General features: G+C 35.4%; 1 protein-coding gene across 4 annotated transcripts in view; it reads left to right on the top strand.

The window, feature by feature from the left end:
* Positions 1-5,672: 5,672 nt before the first annotated feature.
* epn3a (epsin 3a) overlaps positions 5,673-26,594 on the top strand; it is a 30,502-nt gene continuing 9,580 nt past the window's right edge. For all 4 annotated transcript variants that reach the window (XM_073842862.1, XM_073842868.1, XM_073842876.1 and 1 more), the window contains exons 1-5: positions 5,673-5,930; positions 11,898-12,609; positions 20,152-20,270; positions 24,995-25,072; positions 25,198-25,299. In XM_073842862.1, coding sequence (XP_073698963.1) covers positions 12,015-12,609; positions 20,152-20,270; positions 24,995-25,072; positions 25,198-25,299 — 894 coding nt within the window. In that variant the 5' untranslated portion in view covers positions 5,673-5,930; positions 11,898-12,014. The remainder of the gene's footprint in view (positions 5,931-11,897; positions 12,610-20,151; positions 20,271-24,994; positions 25,073-25,197; positions 25,300-26,594) is intronic.

A 26,594-nucleotide genomic window follows, 5' to 3' on the forward strand; every position in this document is an offset into this window, starting at 1 on the left:
TAATATTTATTTTGGAACCTGTGATACTTTTTTCAGGATTCTTTGATGAATAAAACGTTAAAATGAACAGCATTTATTTAAAATAGAAAACTTTGGTAACAATAAACACCTCGTTCAAATTTTGTGGTCAGTATTTCTTTCTTTCTTTCTTTCTTTCTTTGAAAGAAATTACTACTCTTAAATTGATAAAAAGTGATTGTAAAGACTTTTGAATAAATGCTGTTCTTTTTAACTTTATTTTTTTCATTAAAGAATCCTGAAAAAAAAGTATCACAGGTAACAAAAAAATATTAAGCAGCAGAACTGTTTCCAACATTGATAAAGTAATAAATCAACATATTAGAATGATTTCTGGAGGATCATGTGACACTGAAAACTGGAGTAATAGCTGATGAAAATTTAGCTTTGCATCACAGAAATAAATTATATTTTTAAGTATATTAATGTATTTTTTTGAATTGCAATAATATTTTTTTTTTCTGTATTTTGGATCAAATAAAATGGAACTTTGATGAGCATGAGAGATTAAAAAAATCTTACTGATCCCAAACTTTTGAGCAGCAGTGTAAGTTCTCTACTATATGTACAGTTTACTCTAAAGGAATGTTTTAATGACACACCTAGATTTGCATTAATAACATTTCTGGCCTCATAACTTGATCATGTTGTCGTAAAAACATCAAGTATGAGATTTGACTTAAAATTTAAGTCAGTTCATTTCTTTTTCAGAAAATGTTAGCCAAAGTGTAGTATTTTGGAAAGTACTGGGGTAAAACTGAAAAAAAAAAAAAAAAGTTTTATTTGACATTTACACTACCATTCATACATTTGAGGTTGGCAAGTTTTTTAATTGTTTTTATTTTTTTAGGAGTCTCTTATGCTTACCAAGACTGCATTTCACTGTAACATTGTTACAGATTTTTAAATGCTGAATTTTCAGCATCATTACTCTAGTCTTTAGTGTCACATGATCCTTCAAAGATCATTTTAAAATGCTGATTTGCTCAATGAACTTCTCTTATTATCAAAGTTGAGAAGTTTTTTTTTTTAGATCATTTTTTCAGGAAAATTTGAAAGTTCAAAACGTTTTTTTTTTTGTAACATTACAAATTTCTTTACTCTATTTTTTGATTAATTGAATACATCCTTTGTTTAGTGTTTTAATGTTACATTATTTATCTCACGTACAGTAACAGTTTATCTGACATATCAAATACTCCTTACTTTAAAGGAACACTCTACTTTTTTGGAAATAGGCTCATTCTTCAAGTCCCCCCAAGTTAATAAGCTGAGTTTTACCGTTTTGAAATCCATTCAGCCGTTCTCCTGTTCTGGCGATATCACTTTTAGCATAGCTTAGCATAGATCATTGAATCCTATTAGACCAGTAGTATCACGTTCAAAAATGACCAACGAGTTTCCATATTTGTCCTATTTAGAACTTGACTCTTCTGTAGTTATATCGTGTATTAAGACTGGAGGAAAATGTAAAGCTGTGATTTTCTAGGCCGATAAGATTAGGAACTACACTCCCATTCCGGCGTAATAGTCAAGGAAGTTTGCTGCCGTAATATGGCCGAAGCAGGCGCAGTAATATCACACAGCACAAGTGCAAATACTAACCTAGCTGGGAACTAATTTCAGGTACTGCGTGATATTTCTCTGCCTGCTTTGGCCATATTATGGCAGTAAACTTCCTTTTAAATAGGACAAATATCTAAACTCGTTGGTCATTTTTGAATGTGATGCTATTGGTCTAATAGGATTCAATGATCTATGCTAAGCTATGCTAAAAGTGATATCGCCAGAACAGGAGAACGGCTGAATGGATTTCAAAACGGTAAAACTCAACTTATTAACTCGGGGGGGAGTTGGAGAATGAGCCTATTTCCAAAAAAAGTGGAGTGTTCCTTTAAGAATAAAGTGTAAAGTTGGCACCGATAGCCTTGTGGGCAGCATGCCAACATACAGCGCCATTGACCATAGGCGTCCCGAGTTCGAATTCTGTCTTGAGGACCTTTCCTGATCTTGCCCTTCTTTCTCTCACCCACTTCGCTTCCTGTCCACCCAACACTGGCCTATCCTTATAAAGTGAAAAATGCAGTAACACTTATCAACTAGTATGACTTTTCCCTCAATAAATTCCTAGTTTGCCATTTATTAATAGTTAGTAGGGTAGTTGTTAAGTTTAGGTATTGTAGAATAAGGTCATCTAGAATAAGACATTAATATGTGCTTAATTAGTACTAATAAATGGCTAATATTTTAGTAATATAACTGTAAAATAAAGTGTTACCAAAATAAAAACAATACAAATTTGTGCCTCTAACTGTTTAAAAAACACAGGTGACACAAGAGTGTACCTTTTTGTGGAAAGTGTGGGAAGTAATGTGTTTAGGATTAATCTCTGTTTACACACTTTTTTTTTTTTTTGGCTTCGGCGGATGTTCCGAATGCCTTTGTTTATTCAGCAGAAAAGAAGGAGAGTATCAGTGTGTCAAGAGCAGAGCTGGTATTTCCAGAAACTCTTGCTTGGCCAAAACACTTGTCACAAGGCAGCTTTGAACAGGAATGCTCTTCAGTAGTCTTGCTTTCCTTCTCAAAATGCATTTATGATCAAGAGACTGACTGTTCTAGTGATTCCCAACCAAGGTGTACTTGGAAGGATTTCACTTTTGCTTTGTTAAGCATTAAACACACTCACACTCACACACACACGACTACTATTGCTTACTTGCTTATTTAAGCTGAGGGGAGGATTTGTCTTCAGTTTTGAGTACAAATGTATTCCTGAAATATGGTAAATGTTAATGTGGATCAAAGCTGAGTTAGTATGTTTTACCCACAATCTACTTTTGATGACATTTCTAATATTTATGATGATCCTGAATTAGATCATCGTGTGGCTGCAAGGATTGCATTAGACAGATGAGGTTGGGAAACACTTTTCTAGTCTATAGAGCCATTATATGGCATATTACCCCTCTCTCGAAAAGAATGAATAAATCATGAGAATAAGCTGTAGGTAGTTCTGTGGGAAGAGTGATAAGTAATTTAACACCCCTCATCTCTACCCCTTTTAAACTGGCACTAGAGCTGCCCTGTCATTTCCAATAGAGGACATTAGACAGTTTCACACTGCATTACGGTAAACAATATGGTGTTTTTTCCCCCAAAGGATTACAGGCACAAATGTGACCCTGGACCACAATACCAATCATAAGGGTCATTTTTTGGACAATGTTTGGTTGGGATTAAACAGTTTGAAAATCTGGAATCTGAGGGTGCAAAAAAAAAAAAAAAAAGCAAGTTTTTACTAAATGCATATTTCTAATCAAAAATTAAGTTTTGATCTATTTACGATAGGAAATGTACAAAATATCTTTATGGAACATGCATGATCTTTATTTAATATCCTAATGATTTTTGCCATAAAAGAAAAATCGATAATTTTGACCCATACAATGACTGGTTTGTGGTCCAGAGTCACACATCTCATGCTTTTGTTTTGAGAACTATTAAATATATCAGATAAAATTTAATTCAATATAAAATAAACCTGATAATGCATTAATTAATTTAAATGCATTGAATATTTGTATTCCAACAACTATGTGCTGTTTGATTGTGGCCTTTTGCACCACAGAGGTCTTGACCTTCTTAATATAATACAACAATGTCATAATTTTGACATTGGACCTTTGACCATTTCTACAGCATAACAAGACAAATAAATCATAAATGTGACCCTGGACCACAAAACCAGTCATAAAGGTAAATGTATACATCTTTTATACATCATCAAAGCTAAATAAATAATTTTTCGAATATAGTTAGGATAGGACATTATTTAGCCAAGATACAACTATTTGAACATTTGGAATCTGAGGATGCAAAAAACCTTTAAAGTTGTCCAAATTAAGTTCTAAGCATTGCATATTACTAGTCAAAAAATAAGTTTTGATATATTTACAGTAGAAAATTTATAAAGTATCTTAATGGAATCTATCTACTTTTTACTTTAGTGTTTCTTTAATGTAATATAGTTTGTCTATTTGTGATTTTTGTTTAATATTAATCATTTACTGGTAAACAATTGCAAAACTTCTCAAAGCTTCTAGGACATGTATAAACAGTTTAATGAAAACTTCTTTTCATTAAACTGTTTATACATGTCCTAAATTTTGATTAAATTGATTAATTAAATAATTTAAATGGCAAATCCCATATAAAATTTACAGAAAATCTCCTATATAAAACCTTTGAGCATTAATAATGACTTTCATAAGGCTTAGACTGCTTTAGAGGTGCTTTAAAAGGTTCTTCACAGCGATGCCATAGAAGAACCATATTTGGTTCCACAATGAACCATTCAGTCAAAGGTTCTTTAAAGAACCATCTCTCTCTTACCTTTTTATAATCTAAAGAAACTTCTTTGTCCACAAAGAACCTTTTGTGAAACAGAAAGGTTCTTCAGATGTTAAAGATTCTTTATGGAACCATTTAGATCAAAAAGGTTCTTCTATGGCGTCGTGAAGCACTTTTATTTTTAAGAATGTACCTCCTTTTGACCATTTGAAAAGCGAAAATTACAAGTTGCCAAACATATTTATACACTCCCAAATTGATAGATATACATGAACTAAGAATGAACAATACTTCTACAGCATTTATTCATCTTAGTTCATGTCAATTTCAGCATTTACTAATGCATTATTAATGCATAAGTTAAAAAAGAAGTTCACTAACAGAAAAAAAATTACAGATCAGATAATTTACCCACCCCCTTGTCATCTAAGTGGTTAATGTCTTTCTTTCTTCAGTCGTAAAGACATGTTTTTTAAGGAAAACATTTCAGTGCGTGCAAGTTCGTACTTCCTTTTTAGGACGATTTTGAAGTTGGAGGAGAAAATGAGATGGAAGTAGAGAGAAAAAACAAGCATTTGAGGGTATTTAACTTGTACATAAAAAACTGATCATCTCGCTAGATAAGACCCTTCCCTAGTGAAAAAAAAAACTGTTAAAACAGTTGGCTGGTTTTAGCTGGTCAACCAGTCTGGTTTTAGCTGGACAGTAGGCTGGTTTTAGAGAGGTTTTGGCCACTTTTAGCTGGTTTTTGGCCACTCTTAGCTGGTCAGGCTGGGAAACCACCAGCTAAAACCAGCCTGACCAGCCTTGCCAGGCTTGGAGACCCGTTAAAACCAGCTAGTTTCCAACTTCCAAGTTAAGCCTAGGCTGGTATTTGCTGTTTTTTTCAGCAGGGTTCTTCCTAGGCTGGGATCGTTTCGAGCCCTTTGAAGCTGCATTTAAACCGCATTTTGAAACTTCAAATTATAATGGAGAGAAATCCTGAAATGTTTTCCTCAAGAAACATAATTTCTTTGTGACTGAAGAAAGAAGACATGAACATCTTGAATACCGTGTACCCTGTTAGTAAAAGTCTGTCATCTGAGAGCACATTTCCTGCCAGGGCTGATAAATCGGGACATTTAGGATAGCAGTAATGTGTTTTTTCTGCCAGTGACAGGCTCGTATGTCTCGTTTCGGAGCACAACGGGTTAAAATAGACTGACTCTGACTCTGCAGGCGCTAGCAGCCCTCCCTCCCTAACTCCCTCCCTCCCACCATCAGCCTCTTTCCTCGGCTCACTTTACTGGGCTTTAACAGGGGGGGCTCTGTTATCAGCGAGGTTGGCGCCCGGGACTTTTTTTCGGGATATGTACCAAAAACTCCTAACCGGATTGGCCTCCACAAAGCGAAACAACAAAAACACACAGGGAAAACTTTGAGGCGCTGAACTGAGTCTGAACGTCTGCTGCATTTGAGGCAGAACCCAAAACTATCAACACTGAAAACATGCGGAGATGTCGAGAGCAGCACAACTACCGATAGGATCCCGAAGTTGGGACCTTTATGTCAAGCAATGAGAGGTAAGGACACAAAGGACGTTCAGATGCCCACGATTTTGCCTCTCGCGGGTCAGCGTAAGATTTCCAAATCTTACTCTATTATTCCAGCTGAGTCACGCAACCAAACGTCGCCTTTCAACATGCACCTCTCCTGCCGCAATACCGCATTACGAAGATGCGAACGCTGCTAAAGGGGCTCTTTATTCTTGTCCCGCAACCTCGGAAAGCAAATGAATGATTTTAAGGGTGTGATTTACCTTTCGGTTCAAAATCTTAAATCAGAACCATGAGAAGCATGTGAATTGTGGAAGAGCTGGTTCTCCACCCGGATTTAAAGTTGTTTTCTTCTGAAGTGGACTGCTTAGTAGGCTAAACTAATTTGTGAGAGAACACAGCTATCTGTTTACATATTATTTATGTGAAAATAACACGATATAGGCTACGTTAATATAAACAAAATCTATCGTATAACTTTTCGTATAGGAATTCCATAGGTTGTTTAATGAAATACCCATATTTTTCGTTATAAAAATAATATATATATATTTTTTTGCATTGTGCCATTTCAGGCTAAATTTTGATACATTATGAGAAGAAATTATTGAAAAATTAATGCTGATATTTCTATTAGTCTAAAATACTCACTTTTTAATAATCACTTTTGTACCATACACAACCAAGGTAACTGTTTTAGGACTGTCCCCTACAAAGGTAGCAAAATATAAAGTGAGAAATATGAGATATTTGCTTGTCATTACAGAATTTACTTCCTGAAAGCATGATGATGTCATTATGACAAACCTTTCTAATATATGTGTAGTTCATAGTGCATCGTAGTTACATAATTCATTCCTAGTATTTTTTTTCTAGTACTTTGTTAGGCTAATATAAAGCTGACTGTATATACAGATTTTGTTTACACACAAACACATTTATGTTTTAACAAAGTAGTAAAAATAGTTTTTTAAATATATATATGTAACCCTGGACCACAAAACCAGTCATAGGGTCAGTTTAAAAAAACAAATGGCATTGCATTAATTAAATAAGTACGCTTTCCATTGATGTATTATTTGTTGGAATAGGACAATATTTGGCTGAGATACAACTATTTTAAAATCTGGAATCTGAGGGTGCAAAAAATCTAAATATTGAGAAAATTGCCTTTAAAGTTGTCCAAATGAAGTTCTTAGCAATGCATATGATCAAAAATTAAGCTTTGATATATTTACGGTAGTAAATAATTTGCTAAACATCTTAATGGAACATGAGCTTTACTTAATATTCTAATGATTTTGGCATAAAAGAAACAATGTTAATTTTGGCTTTTGCCACAAATATACCCATGCTACCTAAACGTTTTGTGGTTCAGGGTCACATATATATATATATATTTAAATATTTGTGTATAATAACGCATAGTAAAAGTACGTGAGGTAAAACTGATGGTGTGTAAACAACGCCACTCTTGTGATTTATTTATCCTCTAAAGGCATTGGAAATGTAGAGTGAATTTTTTGCAAAGTGGCCTTGTATTCAGATTGATGTGGGAACTCATTGTGTATTGTGCCCAGGTGCCAGCAGCGCTTGTTTTTGAAATTCCACCCTCTTTGCGCAGCATTTTGTGATCCAACAGACTCACAGCAGAAATGTGATGTTAAGCAAACTGCTGTTATTGATTGTCGTCTAAACCCAGAGAGTGGAATGTGTCACCACATCAAGGTCATGGCCTGTGCACTATGACAGCAGTTTCTCACTGCTGTATACAGCATATGGCTTTGATGTGTGCATGTCTTTTTTATTCAGGGTGTGGTCTTGTTTATATAAAGTTAATAATAATTTTTCAGAGGAAGCTAACAGTGGCTCTACGGCTTTGCCATTCAAAATACAATGTGCAGACTTATGCAATAACGTGCAGCCGACAACATAAAACAAACAGAAATGTTTCTAGTCCAGTCTAACAAAAATGAATTCAAAATGAATTTGATTGGTTTGACTGATCGAACCCATAGCCATACAGTCTCTCTAACACTTAAGACTGGTTTTGTAGTCCAATGTCACAATTGTGAAATTAAGTTTCATTTTTTGAAAGTAAAAGTAAAAGTTGTTTCTCAGGGTATGCTATCAGAGTTTTTTCACCAGAGATTACAGTTTACCAACATTATTATATTATGCTATTATGCTTAATTGGGCCTCATTCGTGAAATAGTGGAATTTGTGTAAATTGTAAATCCGAGAGCTTTCTGACCCTGTTGCCAGAAAGGTAGTAAGGACATTGTTAAAACAGTCAATGTGGCATCAGTGCTTCAACCTTAATTTTAGGAAGCTACGAGAACTTTTTGTGCACAAAGAAAACAAAGGTAACACGTTTATTTAACAATTTCTTCTCTTCTGTGTCAAGAGAGTATCACAACACATGCGTGTGGTGCTGCTGACACAGGAGCCAGTGTTAAGGACTGACACAGAAGAGAAGAAATTGTTGAATAAAGTTATTTTTGTTTTCTTTATGCACAAAAAGTATTCTCATAGCTGAACATGTCAGTTGTGTTGCTGTCTATGCAGGGTCAGAAAGCTCTCGGATTTCATCAAAAATATCTTAATTTGCATTCTGAAGATGAACAAAGGTCTTACAGGTTTGGAACGACATGAGGATGAGTAATTGATGACAGAATTTACATCATCTCTTTAAGACTATAAGGCTTTTTTTTCAAATAAAATATGTAATTTTCCTACTAAGGTATTTTGCTTTTGCTAGTTTTAACACGTGCAACACTTACTTAATAATTTGGAAATGTTTTGTTTGTTTGTACAAGTTTGGGGAGTAAGTGTAAACTGTGTGTCTAAACAGCTTTTTAAAAATGGAGTGGTGACCCTGGACCACAAAACCAGTCTTAAGTAGCATGGGTAAATTTGTAGCAATAGCCAAAAATACATTGTATGAGTCAAAATGATCGATTTTTCATTTATGCCAAAAACCATTCGGGAATTAAAGGAGTAGTTCACTTTCAGAACAAAAATTTGCAGATTTGTCATCCAAGAAGTTCATGTCTTTCTTTCTTCACAGGACAGAACAATATTTGGCCGAAATATAACTATTCGACAATCTAGAATCCGAGGGTGAAAAAAAAAAAATCTAAATATTGAGGAAATCACCTTTAAAGTTGTCCAAATGAAGTTCTTAGCAATGCATATTACTAATAAAAAAATACGTTTTGATATATTTAAAGTATTTTCATGGAACTGTAGTAGTTCACTCCGAACAGAAATTTACAGATAACGTACTCACCCCCTTGTCATCCAAGATGTTCATGTCTTTCTTTCTTCAGTCGTAAGGAAATTATGTTTTTTGAGGAAAACGTTTCAGGATTTCTCTCCATATAATGGACTTCTATGGTGCCCCTGAGTTTGAAAGTCCAAAATGCAGCTTCAAAGGGCTCTAAACGATCCCAGCCGAGGAAAGAAGGGTATTACCTAGCAAAACGATGGGTTATTTTCTAAAAAAAAATTACAATTTATATACTTTTTAACCTCAAATGCTCGTCTTGTCTAACTCGGCAAGGTGAGCATTTGAGATTAAAAAGTATATAAGTTGTTTTCGCTAGATAAGACGCTTCTTCCTCAGCTAGGATCATTTAGAGCCCTTTGAAGCTGCATTTGAACTGCATTTTGGAAGTTCAAACTCAGGGCACCATAAAAGTACATTATATGGAGAGAAATCCTGAAATGTTTTCCTCAAAAAACACCATTTCTTTACGACTGAAGAAAGAAAGACATGAACATCTTGGATGACAAGGGGGTGAGTACGTTATCTGTAAATTTTTGTTCGGAGTGAACTACTCCTTTAAGTAAAGAACATGTTCCATGAAAATATTTTGTACATTTCCTACTGTAAATATATCAAAACTTATTTTTTTATTAGTAATATGCATTGCTAAGAACTTCATTTGGACAACTTTAAAGGTGATTTCCTCAATATTTAGATTTTTTTTTCACCCTAGATTCTAGATTGTCAAATAGTTATATTTCGGCCAAATATTGTTCTGTCCTAACAAAATTGAAAGCTTATTTATTTATTTTAAAAAATTTACACTTATGGTTTTGTGGGTCCCATAGGGCATGTGTTTGTCCAATCAATGTATTTTTACACCACTCTAGTTCCTACAGTGCTGAGTTAAACCCTACACTCTTAAAAATAAAGGTGCTTTAAAAGGTTCTTCACAGTGATGCCATAGAAGAACCATTTTTTGTTTCACAGTGATCCATTCAGTTAAAGTTCTTTGAAGAACCATCTCTTTCATACCTTTTTATAATCTGAAGATCCTTCTTTCACCACAAAGAACCTTTTGTGAAACAGAAAGATTCTTCAGAAGTTTAAGGTTCTTTATGGAACCATTTAGACAAAAACGGTTCTTCTATGGCATCGTGAAGCACCTTTATTTTTAAGAGTGTACTCTGAAATAGGAGCTAATTTAGTCCCTCAAAAGGTGTTTGTTCCTAGAACTAACCTCGTTCCCATGCCAAAAAGTGTCTACTTCCGATAGTAGTTTCAGGAACTCCTCTGGTTTGTAGCAGTTGATGATACAGTAAGGTTGTGTTTGATTAGTTGTGTCAGTGACCTGGAGGATGTTCCAATAGCACTGGGTTAACTTAGTAGTTTGTTCATGGTTCATATTTTGTTCAGGCATGTTCATATTTTCCTGTTTCTGTATTTAGTCTAGACTGACAACCTACATTACCTTGAGAGATATATTGTAATGTCCACATATTCATAACACTCGTGCCTAATGTGAATTTCAAGTTTTGCTGGTTCTAAACTATTTGTGTCAGTTGGATGTTATAGTTTTACTGTGCCGTTCACGCAAAACTGATAAAGTCTGTCATTTTTGCACAACTACCATTTTTCAAACATATTTTAATCTGTCTTCTTTGGGACAAACAGGTAGTAAAACTCACCCCAAAGTGGCGGCAGCTGGATGTTGTAAGAAACAAACAGTGGTACAGAAATTACACACTTCAGCCATTTGAGTGAACGACACACCTTTGAAAAGCACCTTTGACATCCAAGATTATTGCTACAAATAGCTTAACTGTTAAAAGACCGAAAGTTCAGAAGTTTCTTTGGGGATGTTTGTTTCAAGTCTGCGTTCCTCAGCTGGTGCTCATTTCTTTGAAGACATATTGAATGCAGGTGGTTTGTGTTATTTTGCAGAGAGGAGCTGAGTTATGTCTTCTGATATCTTATCAAAAGAACTTGTCAGACGGCACCCTTGTGAAAAATGAGTGTGCTTAATTCTATTGAATGTGCACTTGTAGTACTTCAAATCTAAGTGTATTTTTAAGAAGCCGGACTTGCATTTAATATAATATTAATTAAATAAAAAAATCTTGAAATCAAATTTGAAAATCAAAATATTGAAAAAATCGCATTGAAGGTTGTCCAAATGAAGTTCTTAGAAATGCATATTACTAATCAAAAATTAAGTTTAGAAGAAATGTTACAAAATATTTTCATGGAACATGATCTTTACTTAATATCCTAATGATTTTTGGCATAAAAGAAAAATAAAATCAATATATTTGACCCATACAATGTATTGTTGGCTATTGCTACAAATATAACGGTTCTACTTATGACTGGTTTTGTGGTTCTTTATTTTTTTTAGAGTACAAGATTTTATTTAATTCAATTTGATTAACAAGTTAGGTCAAAAGTAATCTAAAAGTAGTCTGATTATATTACCTAAAATGTGTAATGTGATCAATTACGTTACTAACTACAATTTTACATGTAATTTGGAATCAGTAACAGACTACAATTTCCAAGTAATCTACCCAGCTCTGATTATAAGTATGCTAAAGTGCACTTCTTTTTCAGAAGAATAAACTTGCCAGAAAGTTAATAAATCCCTTGAAATATCAGGTGCATGTTTTTCCAAAAAAGTCCAGGTAATCAATTTCACTGAAATGCATGTGTCTCTCTTTTTTCAGGCTAACAAAGCTGTAAATTTTGCTGGAGATTCCTGACCACTGCGTCTTCGTGGCACACACTGCGTCCCATCTCTTCTTCTCACAAACCATCTTCATCATCCCACACCCAAAGCCATCATGACGACCTCTTCTTTACGGCGGCAGATGAAGAACATTGTGAACAACTACACGGATGCGGAGATCAAAGTCAGGGAGGCGACCTCCAACGACCCGTGGGGTCCTCCGAGCTCGCTCTTGATGGAAATCGCAGACCTGACTTTCAACGTTGTGGCCTTCACCGAGGTCATGGGCATCATCTGGAAGAGGCTCAATGACCACGGCAAGAACTGGCGGCACGTGTTCAAGGCTCTCACTCTGCTGGACTATCTGATCAAGTCAGGATCAGAGCGAGTGGCCCAGCAGTGCAAGGAGAACATCTACGCCATCCAGACTCTGCGGGATTTCCAGTACATCGACCGGGAAGGGCAGGACCAGGGCATGGGCGTGCGGGAAAAGTCCAAGCAGCTGGTTGCTCTGCTCAGGGACGATGAGAGGCTCAAGCAGGAGAGATCGCAGGCCCACAAGACCCGTGAGCGTGTGACGGGAACCAGCAGTGCAATGGGTTATGGATCTTTACCACCTCCCTATCCAGGACGTCATGCTGGTCAGCCCAGCGTGGAAGTGTATGGGGAAGAGCACGCCAGGGTGAGGCAATCGCCCTCCTCCTTCAACTGTGAGTATGACTGTTCATATTGTTCAAGAATACCCGGGATAATATTAAAAGATAGTTCAGCCAAGAATTAAAATTCTATCTTTAATTACTCACACTCATGTCGTTCCAAACCTGTAAGACCTTCGGAACACAAATGAAGATATTTTTCATGAAATCAAGAGAGCTTTCTGACCCTGCATATATAGCAACTCAACTGATACGTCCAAGAACCAGAAAGGTAGTAAAGACATTGATAAAATTGTCCATTTGACATCAGTGGTTCAACCGAAATGTTATGAAGCTACGAGAATACTTTTTGTCTTTATTCAACAATTTCTTCTAACATTTTACACCGTTTTGGTGAAAATATAGCCTTGATGGTATATGTTTTGATCTAGAGATCAAGTCCGTAATACAGTATACAGTATGTGGTTTTGTGGGTTAGTGGATAAATGGTTAAATGATAATTAAATTCTTCATTAAGTCAATCATTTTAAATGCTACAAGTTGATTTAGGCATCACACTGTATTGTACAGTATGAAAAGTTGGATTTCCGTTTTCGAGTGTCAGATGAACAAACAATTAAATATCAGGTTAGATGCCAATATTTAATGAAAGTTTTGTCGACTGAAAGTCATTTTTTTTTAAATAATTTTTAAGATTTAAGATTACTACAAGCAGATGTTAAATACAATTATTAAACATATTCTGTTTTTACAAGGGAAAAAGCATATTGAAGTCCGTATAAAGCAATTAAAGTAATGTTAAAAAGATAGTTCACCCTAAAATGAAAATGTGATGTTTATCTGCTTACCCCCAGGGCATCCAAGATGTAGGTGACTTTGTTTCTTCAGTAGAACACAAACAAAGATTTTTAACTCAAACTGTTGCAGTTTGTCAGTCATATAATGATGGTCAATAAGCTCCACAGCTTTGAGAGTCAAAAAAACATACACCGACAAAACCAAATTAAACCCTTCGGCTCTTGGTGATACATTGACATCTTAAGACACCAGGCAGTCAGTCTATGCAAGAAACTGAACAGTATTTATATAATTTTTTTTTACCTCTGATCCACCACAATGTCCAACTGTCCTGAGCACGTTCACAACAGCCGGCGCGTGACACGTCAACGTGCTCTGACATAGTAGACGCACGCGCAAAGCGATCTATTGTGCGTATACGTCACCCAATGTTTACACAGTGAACAAAGATTGTGGGTACGATGGCTGCTCAAAATGGTAATAACTTGTGCTTATCCTGATTGCTGCAACCGATTAAAAACGAAAAGATTACGTTTACTTGCACGAACTCATCCAGAAGTGTTGACTTTCCACTGACTCGCAACTTTTAAGCCTGATCGACTGAAGTTATGGTTGCTTGCTCTTCGTCACATGTCAGCTGTTGTGAACACTTAGGACAGTTGGATATTGTGGTGGATCAGAAGTAAAAAACGATATAAATACTGTATAGTTTCTTGCACAGACGGATTCGTTTCATGTCACGAGCCGCAGGGTTTAATTTGGTTTTGTCTGTGTATGTTTTTTTGACTCTCAAAGCCATGGAGCCCATTGACTGCCATTATATGACTGACAGACTGCAACGGTTTGAGTAAAAAAAAAAAAATTGTGTTCTACTGAAGAAACAAAATCACATACATCTTGGATGCCCTGGGGGTAAGCAGATAAACATCACATTTAAATTGTTGGGTGAACTATCCCTTTAATTAGGTATGTATTAAAATGTTATTAACCACCCAGCAAAATTTGAACTATAAGATAAACGGCAAGTAAATAAAATAAGTTATCAAAATCTTGACAAAATAAGCAGTAATCTCTGCTCTCAAATGCTGGGGGTGTGTCCGCTGTCAGCGCTGAGACCACGGCCACTCGTGGGAAAGCTACCGCCTCTCTCAACAGTTAATAACCGCTACAACCTGAATGGATGACTGAGCTGTTTTGTAAATTAGCGTAGCAAGACCTTCAGACTGCCAGCAGAAGGTCTGGAAACCTTGCCCACTTTGATTAACTAAGGCCTGCCCAAGAGGCCATATGACTGACATGTAAAGCAACCAGTAACATATTGTTTTGTGCTGCATCATGTTTAGGGGCATGGAAACAGACTGGTGTGTAAAACTCATGGACATAGTTTAAAGGGGTCATATGATGTGATTTCATATTTTCCCTTGTCTTTGGAGTGTTACAAGCTTTTTGTAAAGATCTGGAAAGTTGCAAAGATTAACGTCTCAAATCCAAATAGATTTTCCTTATAAAAGTTAAGACACAGCCACGCCTTCCTAAAACGGCTCATTCAAACACGCCCCCACATGTCTCCATCACAGTGTGGAAAGATTTGCATAACACCACCCAAATCTATACGTAAAGGCGTAAATTTTATTCTATACTATTGTTGCAGCCGCCATGTTGTGGAGACGCTGTGTGTTTCGTTGCAAAAGCGAAAGTACTTTGTTTGGCCTTCCAACTGAGTACACAACTAGAAATCAGTGGTTGTATTTACACTGTTCCAGAACAGTACAACACAAATATTTGAGAGTTTTATGGAGGACTGTTACCTGAAGCTGGGAGAGTAGCCTACAACGTGGCTGTAAACACTATAAAGTGGGGCAATTCCAACTTTGCGAGAAGAGTCTAATGCGTCTGGCTCACAGCCTGTAAGTACATTTTCATATTTGAAGAATTTGCTACTGACTATTTAAATGTGAGCTTTAAGCAGTGAAGTGCTGCTTGTTTGTCGTTTCTACGATCACAAATGCAGACATCGTGCTATGTTTGCATGACGCAATGCGTAAAAAGTCAGTATGAGTTATTATAATCAGTAATTATGTCCTCACTGGATGCAACAAATGCCTCATTTATAATGGGTTTTATTGTTTTCGCCTTGTCGCGCCGGGACACGGCATCACAACATAGTAATGGGCGTAACATTTCCATCACACGCTTGAGGTATTTGGCCAAGGATAGCTGGCCAATTAGAGCACACCTCACTTTTCAGAGCGATAAGCTTTGTAAAAATTAACGTAAAATAATGTGTTTTTTGAACCTCAAACTGCGTAAAACACATGGCAGTGCACCAAATACACAAAATAATGTTACATCACATGACTCCTAAATATTTGTGCCGCAAACTTTAAATATTTCTTTTTGAAAATCTAGCGTTTAGTTGATCCCAAGAAGCGCTCATAATCACAGTTGTAAACACAACAGCTTTCTTCTTTCGTAAGGGGTTTGGTGTCACAACATCTTTGTTTCCAGGTGGAATGTTAAAAAATGCGAAACGCACGTCTCCCGGAAATCCTGTGTAATTCAACCAATCGGATGACGACTTTGAAACTCCTGAAGTGTTTCCACTTTTGTTAGGAAAAAGTACGTCATCTAGAACCGCCCCAAAAATCCTGAACACAGAAATGATGAAAAACTATTTAACTCCACAGTTCAGTACACAAGTGTCTGCAGTGTCTTCAGCAGTATATTTTTAACATTTATAATGAGTTTAGAAACAATTCTCTGAATTGCCTTTACACAGACTTTAAATATGGTAACTGGAAGTTTAATGTGCTTGCCTATTATTATGTAATCTATAAAACATATAATCTCATTGGATTTCCTTTTAAGTTTTTGAAGTGTCAAAGTTTTGGGCGAATTGACTTTAACCGGAGGGACAGAAATCTCTCAGGTTTCATTAAACATGTCTTTGTGTTCTGAAGGTGAATGAAAGTCATACAGTTGTGGAATGACAAGAATGTGAGTAAATGATGACAGTTACATATTTTTAACGCCGTTAAACTGGAAAAATGAATCGCCTGCGTTAAAACAGCACACACACACATTACTTTGATTCCTCTCAAATGGAGAGTATTGCCTTCCTTCAATGACTGGAGATTTGGAAAATTCAATCAGCTGGTGAAGTTGACTAAGCCAATGAGTAATCTGTGTCAACAGTGAAAAATGTGTACACACTATTTACATAGAGGTGTATACACACAACCTTGTGCTTTTAACCCACATGCTTCATTCATTTGAAAGTTATACTTCTTCTTTTTTGGGAGAGTTAGATTCCTACAGTTTTAATGTGAAGTGCCTCATGAGGGTGTGGATGAATCCATGTGAATCTGATCAGTTGATGTAGCTGTGGGCCTGATATGCATCTACATTCTTCTCATGTTCAGTCATTTACTCACTCTGAGAGGCTCTTTTCTTATGGGGATTTAAAGGGATAGTTCACTCAGAAATGATGGTTCTGTCATTTACTAACTCTCACACTCTCACGTCTTTCCAAAATGAATCATTCACCTGTCAGACAAAAAATGAAACTTGCGAATATATAATTTTGACACAGTTTGTTTCAGTACATCAGTGGTTGTTTGCACTGCTGCCTTGGTTCTGCACTTCGGCCCACAGTTTAGAAACTGTGGAAACTGATAAGCTGTGAGCTTTGAAAATGATGCCATGTCAAAACTGTCAGAAACCTATCAAAGATGTTCTTCCTTTGCATATTTACAGAGAAAGACACAGTAAAACAGAGAACATTTTTGTTGTATTTTCGGACTCATTGAATTCTTCACACATTTTTAGAGCTCCAGTATAACTGACATAAGCATGTATAAGCATGAAAATTTATGGAAAGAAATCCTTTAAAAATGAAGATGAAGAATGTGTAAATTTAAAAGACACTTTCAGTCTGAATTTAGTCTGAATTGAGTCTAATTTTAATTTGGAATTGGATTACAAAATGAATTTCTTTTGACTTTAGTGATTTTAGTGACTTGTGTTCAGTTAAAAACAAACAATATTGCCATACATTATGCATAATGTATTATTGGGATAAGTATTTTTTTAAAGAAATTAATACTTTTATTCAGCTAGGATGCATTTAATTGTTTAAAAGTGACAGTAAAGACATTTATAATGTTACCAAAGATATACATTTCAAATAAATGCTGTTCTTTTGAACACCAACTTTCTATTTATTAAAAAAAATCCAGAAAAAAAGTATGTTTTTATTTTTATCAAATACAGTATTCACAGCCTGGAGCACATACGAAATTTTCACACAAACTTTTTCTGACCCCAAACTGGTTGTGTATATGAAAGTACAATCTTATAATTACTTTATCGTGTAATTAATTTGATTACAACTTGTAATTTGTAAAATTTTAATCTAATATTATAAAGTCATGTTTTTCCAGGTTCCAGACCTGTTTCTACAAGGAACTATTTGTCATTTGTTAATCTACTGAAATAATACTTTGATGACATAAGATGCAATGCAGTTTCACTTTTACTTACAAAAAACATCATATTTGTCATGATGCCAGGTATTTTGGGAAAGTACAGAAATTTTCCATCCTGTGTTTCCGTGGGTGCTTAATAAAAAAAAAAAGTGTGTTAATGGTCACCTTTTTCATGGTCAGATGGTCATGAGCCAGAGTAGATGAGGTTAAAAGTTGTGATTTGTGTCATAGAGGTGCCAGTGGTCAAGTGAACTCGACTGTATCTCTACACCAGTGCATTCCAGGCCAGACACGGCTATTCAGAGCCACTGTAGTGGAAGTGATCGCAACTGGAAAACGGCATCGCCGGTTTCTGTTTTTTTCCTCTCTTCTGGTCCAGAGCCGTTTTCTATGGAAGTCAGTGTCCGTCGCTGAATAAAAGCAATAAAAAGGCGACTTTTTTTTAATCTCAGAATTCTGATTGTGAGATTTATGAAGTAAAAATTGCGAGACATAAACTCGCAGTTTTAGAAATAAAGTTGCAATTCTGAGAAATAAAGTCAAAAGTGTGAGATATAAACTCACAATTCTGACTTTTTTCTTAGAATTGTGAGTTAAGTCAGAATTGTGAGATATAAACTTGCAATTTTGACATGTCAGTCTTTTTCCCCTCAAAATTGGACTTTATAACTCAGACATTATATCTCACAATTCAAAAAAAAAAAAGTCATAATTGTGAGAAAAAAATCTGAATATTTTACTTTATTTCTCGCAATTGTGAATTTGTACCACAGAATTCTGAGAAAAATTCAGAATTGTGAATTTATATCATGCAATTCTGACTTTTTGACTCACAATTTTAAGTTTATATCTCAGAAATAATAATAATAATAATAATAATAATAATAGAAAAGGAAAATAAAACAACAAATATACAAGGGTTAATGTACAGACATGAAAATAGCATGCATAATAATATTACATATTAGTCATTATAAATAATAATAATGATTAGTGATACATTTAACTTACTATATTTTTAAAAACCATAAAATATATAAACATTTAAATTGCACATAAGGCAGTTTGTATATAAACTTTTTAATGCTATAATTATGTTTCTACTCCAATTCATTCTTGAAATTTAAACGGTGGCTGTAATAAAACCTTAATTTTACACTTATTAAATAATGAAAACAACAGGTTAAGTAAAAGTACAAATATAATGAATAGTGTATATAATGTACTGAATATATTTATCAAAAATGTCCATCTCTAGAGTTACTTTCTATTTTTTTTATTTCTAACTAATGAGTTCATTGACAATAAAATGGCTTTTTTGATTTAAATATAACTTTGTGTGACATTGTTAACGTCTTTCTGTGGCTGAAACACTGATTAAATGAGACTTAATACATTACAGTAAGATGTACTGTTACCTTCTGATGTTCATTCATGTTTATTTCATGCTATAACTAGTAGTAAAGCGAAAAAGATGATCAGTTCACATGCTGCTTGAACTGAGGAGCTACAACATCTGTCACGACACATTAAAGAGCATCAAAACCACCATTTATGCTTTGAATTTCATAATACAATTACCAGAATTTGAAAGCTCAGACTTGGTTGCATACCAAAAGTAACAGCACAAAACTCTTTGTGATTATTGTATGAGAGGCGCACTGCAAATACTGGTTTGTGAAGCCTTGTTCATGCATTAAAATGAGAAATCGATATCCACATAGCTGACATGTTTATCTGTTGTAGCTTATCTGTGCACAAAATAGACACTGATGCAGTCAAAAAGCCACCAGAGAAACACTAATTAAATGAATGTTTCAGTCAATGATTTCAATCATATGAAATCATTTCGGGTGAAACTTAAAATGAATTTTTTGGCCAGATATTTTTGTGTTTGCTGAACCTTCAGTGCATCACTATAATACAAAATGTATATCCTTAATTAAGTGTTAACACTTTATTAACCCTGATAAAATGGGATTTTAACATGAAAAAAGTCAAATACAGAGAAGAGAGTTCGTCTTCTCATTTGAGAAGTCCAGCACATGCCACAGATGGTTGAGCTGCAAGATAAAACCTGTACGGGGGGGTTATTATAATGAAAGCCCCATCGCCCCTTCCCTCCTCTCCTGCCCCACACAGACACCCCATTGTTTCAGCAGCGGAGTCAAACAGGCACAGGAAAGCAATTCCAGCCAGAGCATGGAACAACAGTGGTTTGGGTGCTTGTTTAACATTCAGTGGTGGTGCCAGTCCTTTCTCATCAAAAGCAAGAGGTTGAATCAAGCATTTTCTCTTTTCTTCCTCTCAGCCTCCTCTTCCTCCCCTCATCTGGCCCCAGATCTGGAGCGCGCCCGGCCGCAGACGAGCGGAGAGGAGGAACTCCAGCTGCAGCTGGCCTTGGCCATGAGCCGAGAGGAGAGCGAGAAGGTGAGCTTCAAACACACACTGTTAGACACACACACACACACACACACACACACACACACACACACACACACACACACACACACACACACACACACACACACACACACACACACACACACACACACACACGTTGGGTTTACATGTTTTATGGGGACATTCCATAGGCGTAATGGTTTTCATACTGTACAAACCGTACTTTCTATCGCCCTACACCTACCCTACACCTAAACCTAGCCCTCACAGGAGATTGTGCACACTTTTACTTCATCAAAAAAACTCATTGTGCATGATTTATAAGCCTGTTTCCTCATGGGGACCTGAGAAATGTCCCCACAAGGTCAAAATCTTCTGGTATTCCTATCCTTGTGGGGACATTTGGTCCCCACAACGTGATGAATACCAGGTACACACACACACACACACACACACACACACACACACACACACACACACACACACACACACACACACACACACACACACACACACACCTATTATTAACTGCATCAGGATCACATGATGCAGATTTTACTGTGGGTATCACATGGTATTAAAAATATTGGCTGTTTATTAGTACTTATAATGCACATATTTATGTCTTATTCTGCATGACCGTAATTTAGATCCCTTAATCTTACTCTATAAGTAAAACAAACTACCTTACTACTACTTACTACAATGAAGGAGCAAATTACCTGTTTATTAAGACAAAAGTCATAGTTTATATTTAGTTAATATTGAGAAAAGAAACAAAAGTCATTCATCTTTCTAAGTAACACTGTCCAACACTGATAAAGTCGGAGACAAGTTAGTAGCTAACAGTTAGTACACTGTAAAATGTTTTCACCAGATTCAACTTAAAAACCTAAGTTCAGCAGCTGCCTTAAACATTTTAAGTTAAATCAGCTTAAAACTACAAGTCATTTGAACTTATTACAATAAAAATGAGTTGATTTAACTTGTAAGTTGAAATGACTTAAGTTGATTTAACTTAAAATTTGCATTAATAAAAAAAATATTATTTCAAGGGTTACTAATGACACATCTGCATATTTTCATATCTGGATTAAATGAGTTAAAGTAAGAGTCTTGGTTAATGTAAAGATATGACAATATTACAGCAATGTTTTCTGATTTATAGAATGAGGTCAATTTATTCTAGATGCATTTGATCCAGAAATGGTCTAAACAATCTGATCATCATACAAAGTGATCAAGTTTCTTCAGAAGACTTAGATTAAACCGTTTGAATAATTGACTATGGATTACTTTTATAAATCTTATAGGTTTAGAATGACATTCTGAGTAAGGAATGAACAATCCCTTAAATAAGGATAAACTATTAAATCAAAATTTGACTGTTGTGTTTTGTGTTGACAAAATGTTTTAAATTTGAGTTTCCGTTTATCAAAATGTAAATTTTCAATACCATATTTTTTTCCCGTATTGTATTGTTTTACGTGTTTTGCGTATTTCTATGGTTAGGGTATTTTTCAGCGCCATTTTATTCCCTTCCCGCTGGTCAACTGGCAAAAGTCATATGCAGTCACAAGGCTGTAACTGTTAAGTAAGACAAACATGCCAGGAAAATGTACATTTCTAGACCTTTGGCTACAAAATGGCCGCTTCAAAGAGTGGGTGTTAAAAGTAAACGACAAAAAAGCAAAAACTAAATGTGAAGAAGCATAAAAACATAAAATTATTTCTGTAGAAGTAGTACAGCAAAATATTAAAATGCATTTAATGGGTTAAAGCAAAAATATATAGGGAAATGACGAGAATAACAACGTCTAGTAAACGGTAAAACTGTTTGCAGTACAAACCAATGTGCTCATAATTAAGATAATACATTAAAATAATATGGTATGACACCCCAATTTGCAATATCAAGCAGAAAAACCTGCTGTTTTGTACAGTTAGACGTAGATGAGAGTGGAAGAAGAAGGTGGATATCAAACAGGAGAGAAGCAGCTGTTTCATGTGGTCTTTAACACTGTATGAAACTTTTAATCTAGTCTGAGATCTTTAATTTAGCGTATGAAAATGACCTTTCATAATGTGCTTCCTAGTCTTCAATTAAAAGTTTGGAGCAACTCATTATTTGGCTGGAGGCTTTAGCAGCGCACCAAATTTCCAATTAGCATCCAGGCTAATGATTTGATTTTGTAGTGCACTTGAGGTGAGACCGACATGTTGCTGTCTCCATTCAGCATTGTCCAGAAAGAGCTCAGTAATCATCTGACAGTGTTGCCAGTGTGTGGAGAGAGCGCATTAGCATCCTCACTCACTGATAATGCAGGTCTAAGTGAAGCCACAATGACTCTGAGTGTGTTACTGGACTGGAGCATTGATCCTGTGCTCATAAATCAGACCGAGTGGAGCTGCTTTGTTGTTTCGTTGATGTTTATGGAATATGTGCTATGTGGGATATGCAGTACTTTAATCCAAGACCCAGCCGTATAGTGTTGATTTGTAATACACTATTGTTTAAAATCATCTTATGCTCACCAAAGGTGCATTTATTTTTAGAAACAATACAGTAAAAACTGTAAAACTGTGAACTATTATTACGGTTTAAAATATCTGTTTTCGATTTGAGTACGTTTTAAATTGTAATTTAAAAAGCTGAATTTTCAAAACCACAAAACCAGTCATAAGGTTAAATTTTACAAAACTGAGATGTGTACATCATATGAAAGCTCAATAAATAAGCTTTCAATTGATATATGGTTTGTTATGATAGGACAATATTTGGCCGAGATACATCTATTTGAAAATCTGGAATCTGAGGGTGCAAAAAAAAATCAAAATACTGAGAAAATCACCTTTAAAGTTGTCCAAAATAAGTTCTTAACAATGCATATTACTAATAAAAAATTACTTTTTGATATATTTATAGTAGGAATTTTACAAAAAATCTTCATGGAACATGATCTTTGCTTAATTTCCTAATGATTTTTGGTATAAAAGAAAAATCAATAATTTTGACCCATACAAAGTATTTTTGGCTATTGCTACAAATATACCCCAGCGACTTAAGACTTTGTATTATTATCAGTTTTGAAAACAGTTGTGCTGTTATTGTCACTGATCCAAAAAAAAAAAAATTTTTTGTATTTAAATGGAAAATCGTTCATTTAGGGGCCAAGCACTGAAAGTTTTTTCTATTTTTTAAAGGTTCGAAATACGTACTTTTTCAAACTTGTCCTAGACGGTTTGTCAGATTTTCACCAAAACTGGCTCAGATCATCTTAAGACCATGCTGGCAAAAAGTTATGGAATTCAAGTTGATTCGTCCAACCGTTCTTGAATAACACGTGAACGAATTCTGCGAAAAGCACGTAAAAATGCATGTGAGGCTATATCTCCACAACAGCGTATTGAGATCAAACTTCGTGGTTGTTATAACAAGCAGAGCTGAGGTTACCTGCAGTGTTTCGGCACAGTGCCACCTACTGGTCCGGAGATATGAAAAATGCCTATATTTGCTTATAACTTCTCAATGGTTTGGCCAAAAAACACTAGTCAAAACTAGTCTCTTTAGATTCGGTGCATCATGCAGAGTCAAACCATACCCAATTTTTCCATGTTAGCCATTTTGGGTGTCGGCCATTTTTAATTTTGTTGTAAAATGCTATTTTTTACGAACGCATTGATGCATCGTTACAAAAGAAATTTTGAAAAAAGCTAATTAATAACTTTTGTTTAAATTAGCCTATTGTAATGAAACTGGTCTTGGTTAATTCCTTGGATATTACCGAGAACATCGATACTAATTAGGCCATAACTGGATGAACTTCCTGTCCACCATTTTGATTAATGTTGAAAACCTTCTTTTTCGAACTCCTCCTAGACCGTTGGTCTGATTTTCACCAAATTTATATGAATTTATACGAAATTTAAATCGATATACAAAATGATTTTCATTTAGCGCATTAACAAATGTGCTGGAAAGATGCCAAACTGCATTATCTCTGCAAAGCTTTGACATATTGACACCAAATTTTGTATGTGCCGTTTTCATCACACACTGACCAAGCCACATCAATTTGGTAACAGCACCTATTGGTGAAGAGTGGTAAACCATTTATTAACCATCAGTAATGACATTTACAACACTTTTGATTGAATTAGCCTATTGTAATGAAACTATACCAGTTATTCTAGAGTCGGCCATACCTCCTGTCCGCCATTTTAATTTATGTTGAAAACCTACTTTTTTTAACTTCTCCTCAACCGTTGGTCCAATTTTCACCAAAATCGAATCAGACCATCTTCAGATAGTGTTATATATACAAATTGTTATAGATTTAGTGTCGATATACAAACTGTTTTTGTATAGCATTGCAAAAATTTGACTGTCTGAGGCTGTATTTCTGCAAAGCTTTGACATATTGACACCAAACTTTGTAAGTGCAATTGTCTCCTTACACTGACCACACCTCATCGATTTAACAACAGTGCCACCTATTGGTCAAAAGTGAAATTCCATTAAATCATATTACCAGAGGTTGTATTTGTGACGTTAATGGCTTTAATTGCTCACGGTTGCAGTTGGTCTGCCACTCTATGCCATGCTTGGCCTTTTGACTCTGATTGTGCTTGGCCCCGCAATTGCTGCTTGCAGCTATATTTTCATTTATTTCTCTGATGAAAAACTATATAGCACTTTTGTTTGTTTGGTTTGTTTGTCCCTCAGTAACCTCATTCCTCTTCTCCTCCAGCCTGCTCCTCCTGTGGATATTGATGAACAGACGCAGCTTCAAATTGCAATGAGTCTCAGTAAGGAGGAGGCGCACAAGGTACTGCAATCCCACGAGTCACTGCTACATCTCCCCTGCATTCATTAGTTACCAAGTAGTTTCAGTATCATGCCTGTATGTTGCGAGTGACACTGCTTGTATGTGGTCTGATTTTGTCTCCCTAGCCAGCTCCTCCTCCTCCTCCTCCTGCTGCTGCTGCTCTGGAAATGGATGAAGAGGCACAACTTCAGCTGGCCCTCACTCTCAGTAAAGAGGAACATCAACAGGTACAACCCTGCATCATGAGCTACATATATTAATAGATATTGTTAAAGCATAATATGATGATAATGTGCATAATAAAATGATAATTTACTCACCCCCATGTCATCCAAGATGTTAATGTCTTTCTTGAAGAAAGAAAGACATGAACATCTTGGATGACACGGGGGTGAGTAAACTATCAGGAAATGTTTATTCTAGAAGTGAACTAATCCTTTAAATGTTTCCCACTTCTAAAAGTACCAAAATTACTTTGTTTACATTGCTTTTGTGTTCAAAATTTGTGTTGTTAATTGCATCAGTATTAGGTCAATAAGATAAAATGGCTATAGTTCAATTGTGCAAATTTGTTTCAGCTTCTCAACTACACACACATAATTTCTTAAAAATCTCACAAGTACTGACGTGGCGCATTTTATGATGGAATCAGATTACTTGAGTTCTTTGAGTTCAGTGTGCTTTGAAATCATGCTGTCATTTTTAGAACTCAGAACATCCGTCCCAAACCAAAAGAAACATCTATTAAAAACCAAACTTCCAAAATGACTTGAGCTGCCCATTCATAGACTGTGTCCAAAAGAATATAAATGGCTGGTTTTGCAGGCAGTATCCACGTTCGGGTTCAGTTCCACACATTTTCTTAACTGTCTACTCAGTTTCATCTGGTCATTTTATGGCAGTGGTACATTAAATTAGTTTATAAATTATTAATAGTTTTCAACTCATGATTCAGTTTCTACTGTGAAAAAAAGTATGGTAGACATTAAATATTAATTTGGTTACCTCGCTATTAAATTCTTGATCATTACGCATGATGATATGGTGTGTTGGGAGTGAGTTCAGTCCAGTCTAGACCTGATCTGCTCAAGGGGTACTTTCACACTCAACATAACCTGTTTAGTCACTGACTGACTGAGCAGCAAAACAAGTTTCAGACACATGTAAAGTGAGTAAATAAGGAATAAGTAGGATAATGTTATTATTTATGATACTAGAAAAGCTATTGACAGTTATTTTGCCAAACCTGGTTGTACATAGCACCTACAGGACAGCGCCTGAACTTTATTTTTAACAACATTCATGGTCATTTCAGTCTGATTCTATCAGTTTTAATGGTGTTTTTCAGTGCAGGTTGTTTTGTGAATTTGTCAGAATGTAATTTAGCTTTAAAAAGTATTTGATTGGACCATAAGTGATTTAAAAACTACATTAAACTCGACAACAAATATGCATTTTGCCACAAAGAATACAGCATAAACTAATGTTTTGTTTTTTATATTTCAACTAAATTAATTAATAA

The sequence above is a fragment of the Garra rufa genome, chromosome 1, assembly GCF_049309525.1.
Source record: "Garra rufa chromosome 1, GarRuf1.0, whole genome shotgun sequence".
Taxonomy (NCBI): Eukaryota; Metazoa; Chordata; class Actinopteri; order Cypriniformes; family Cyprinidae; genus Garra; species Garra rufa.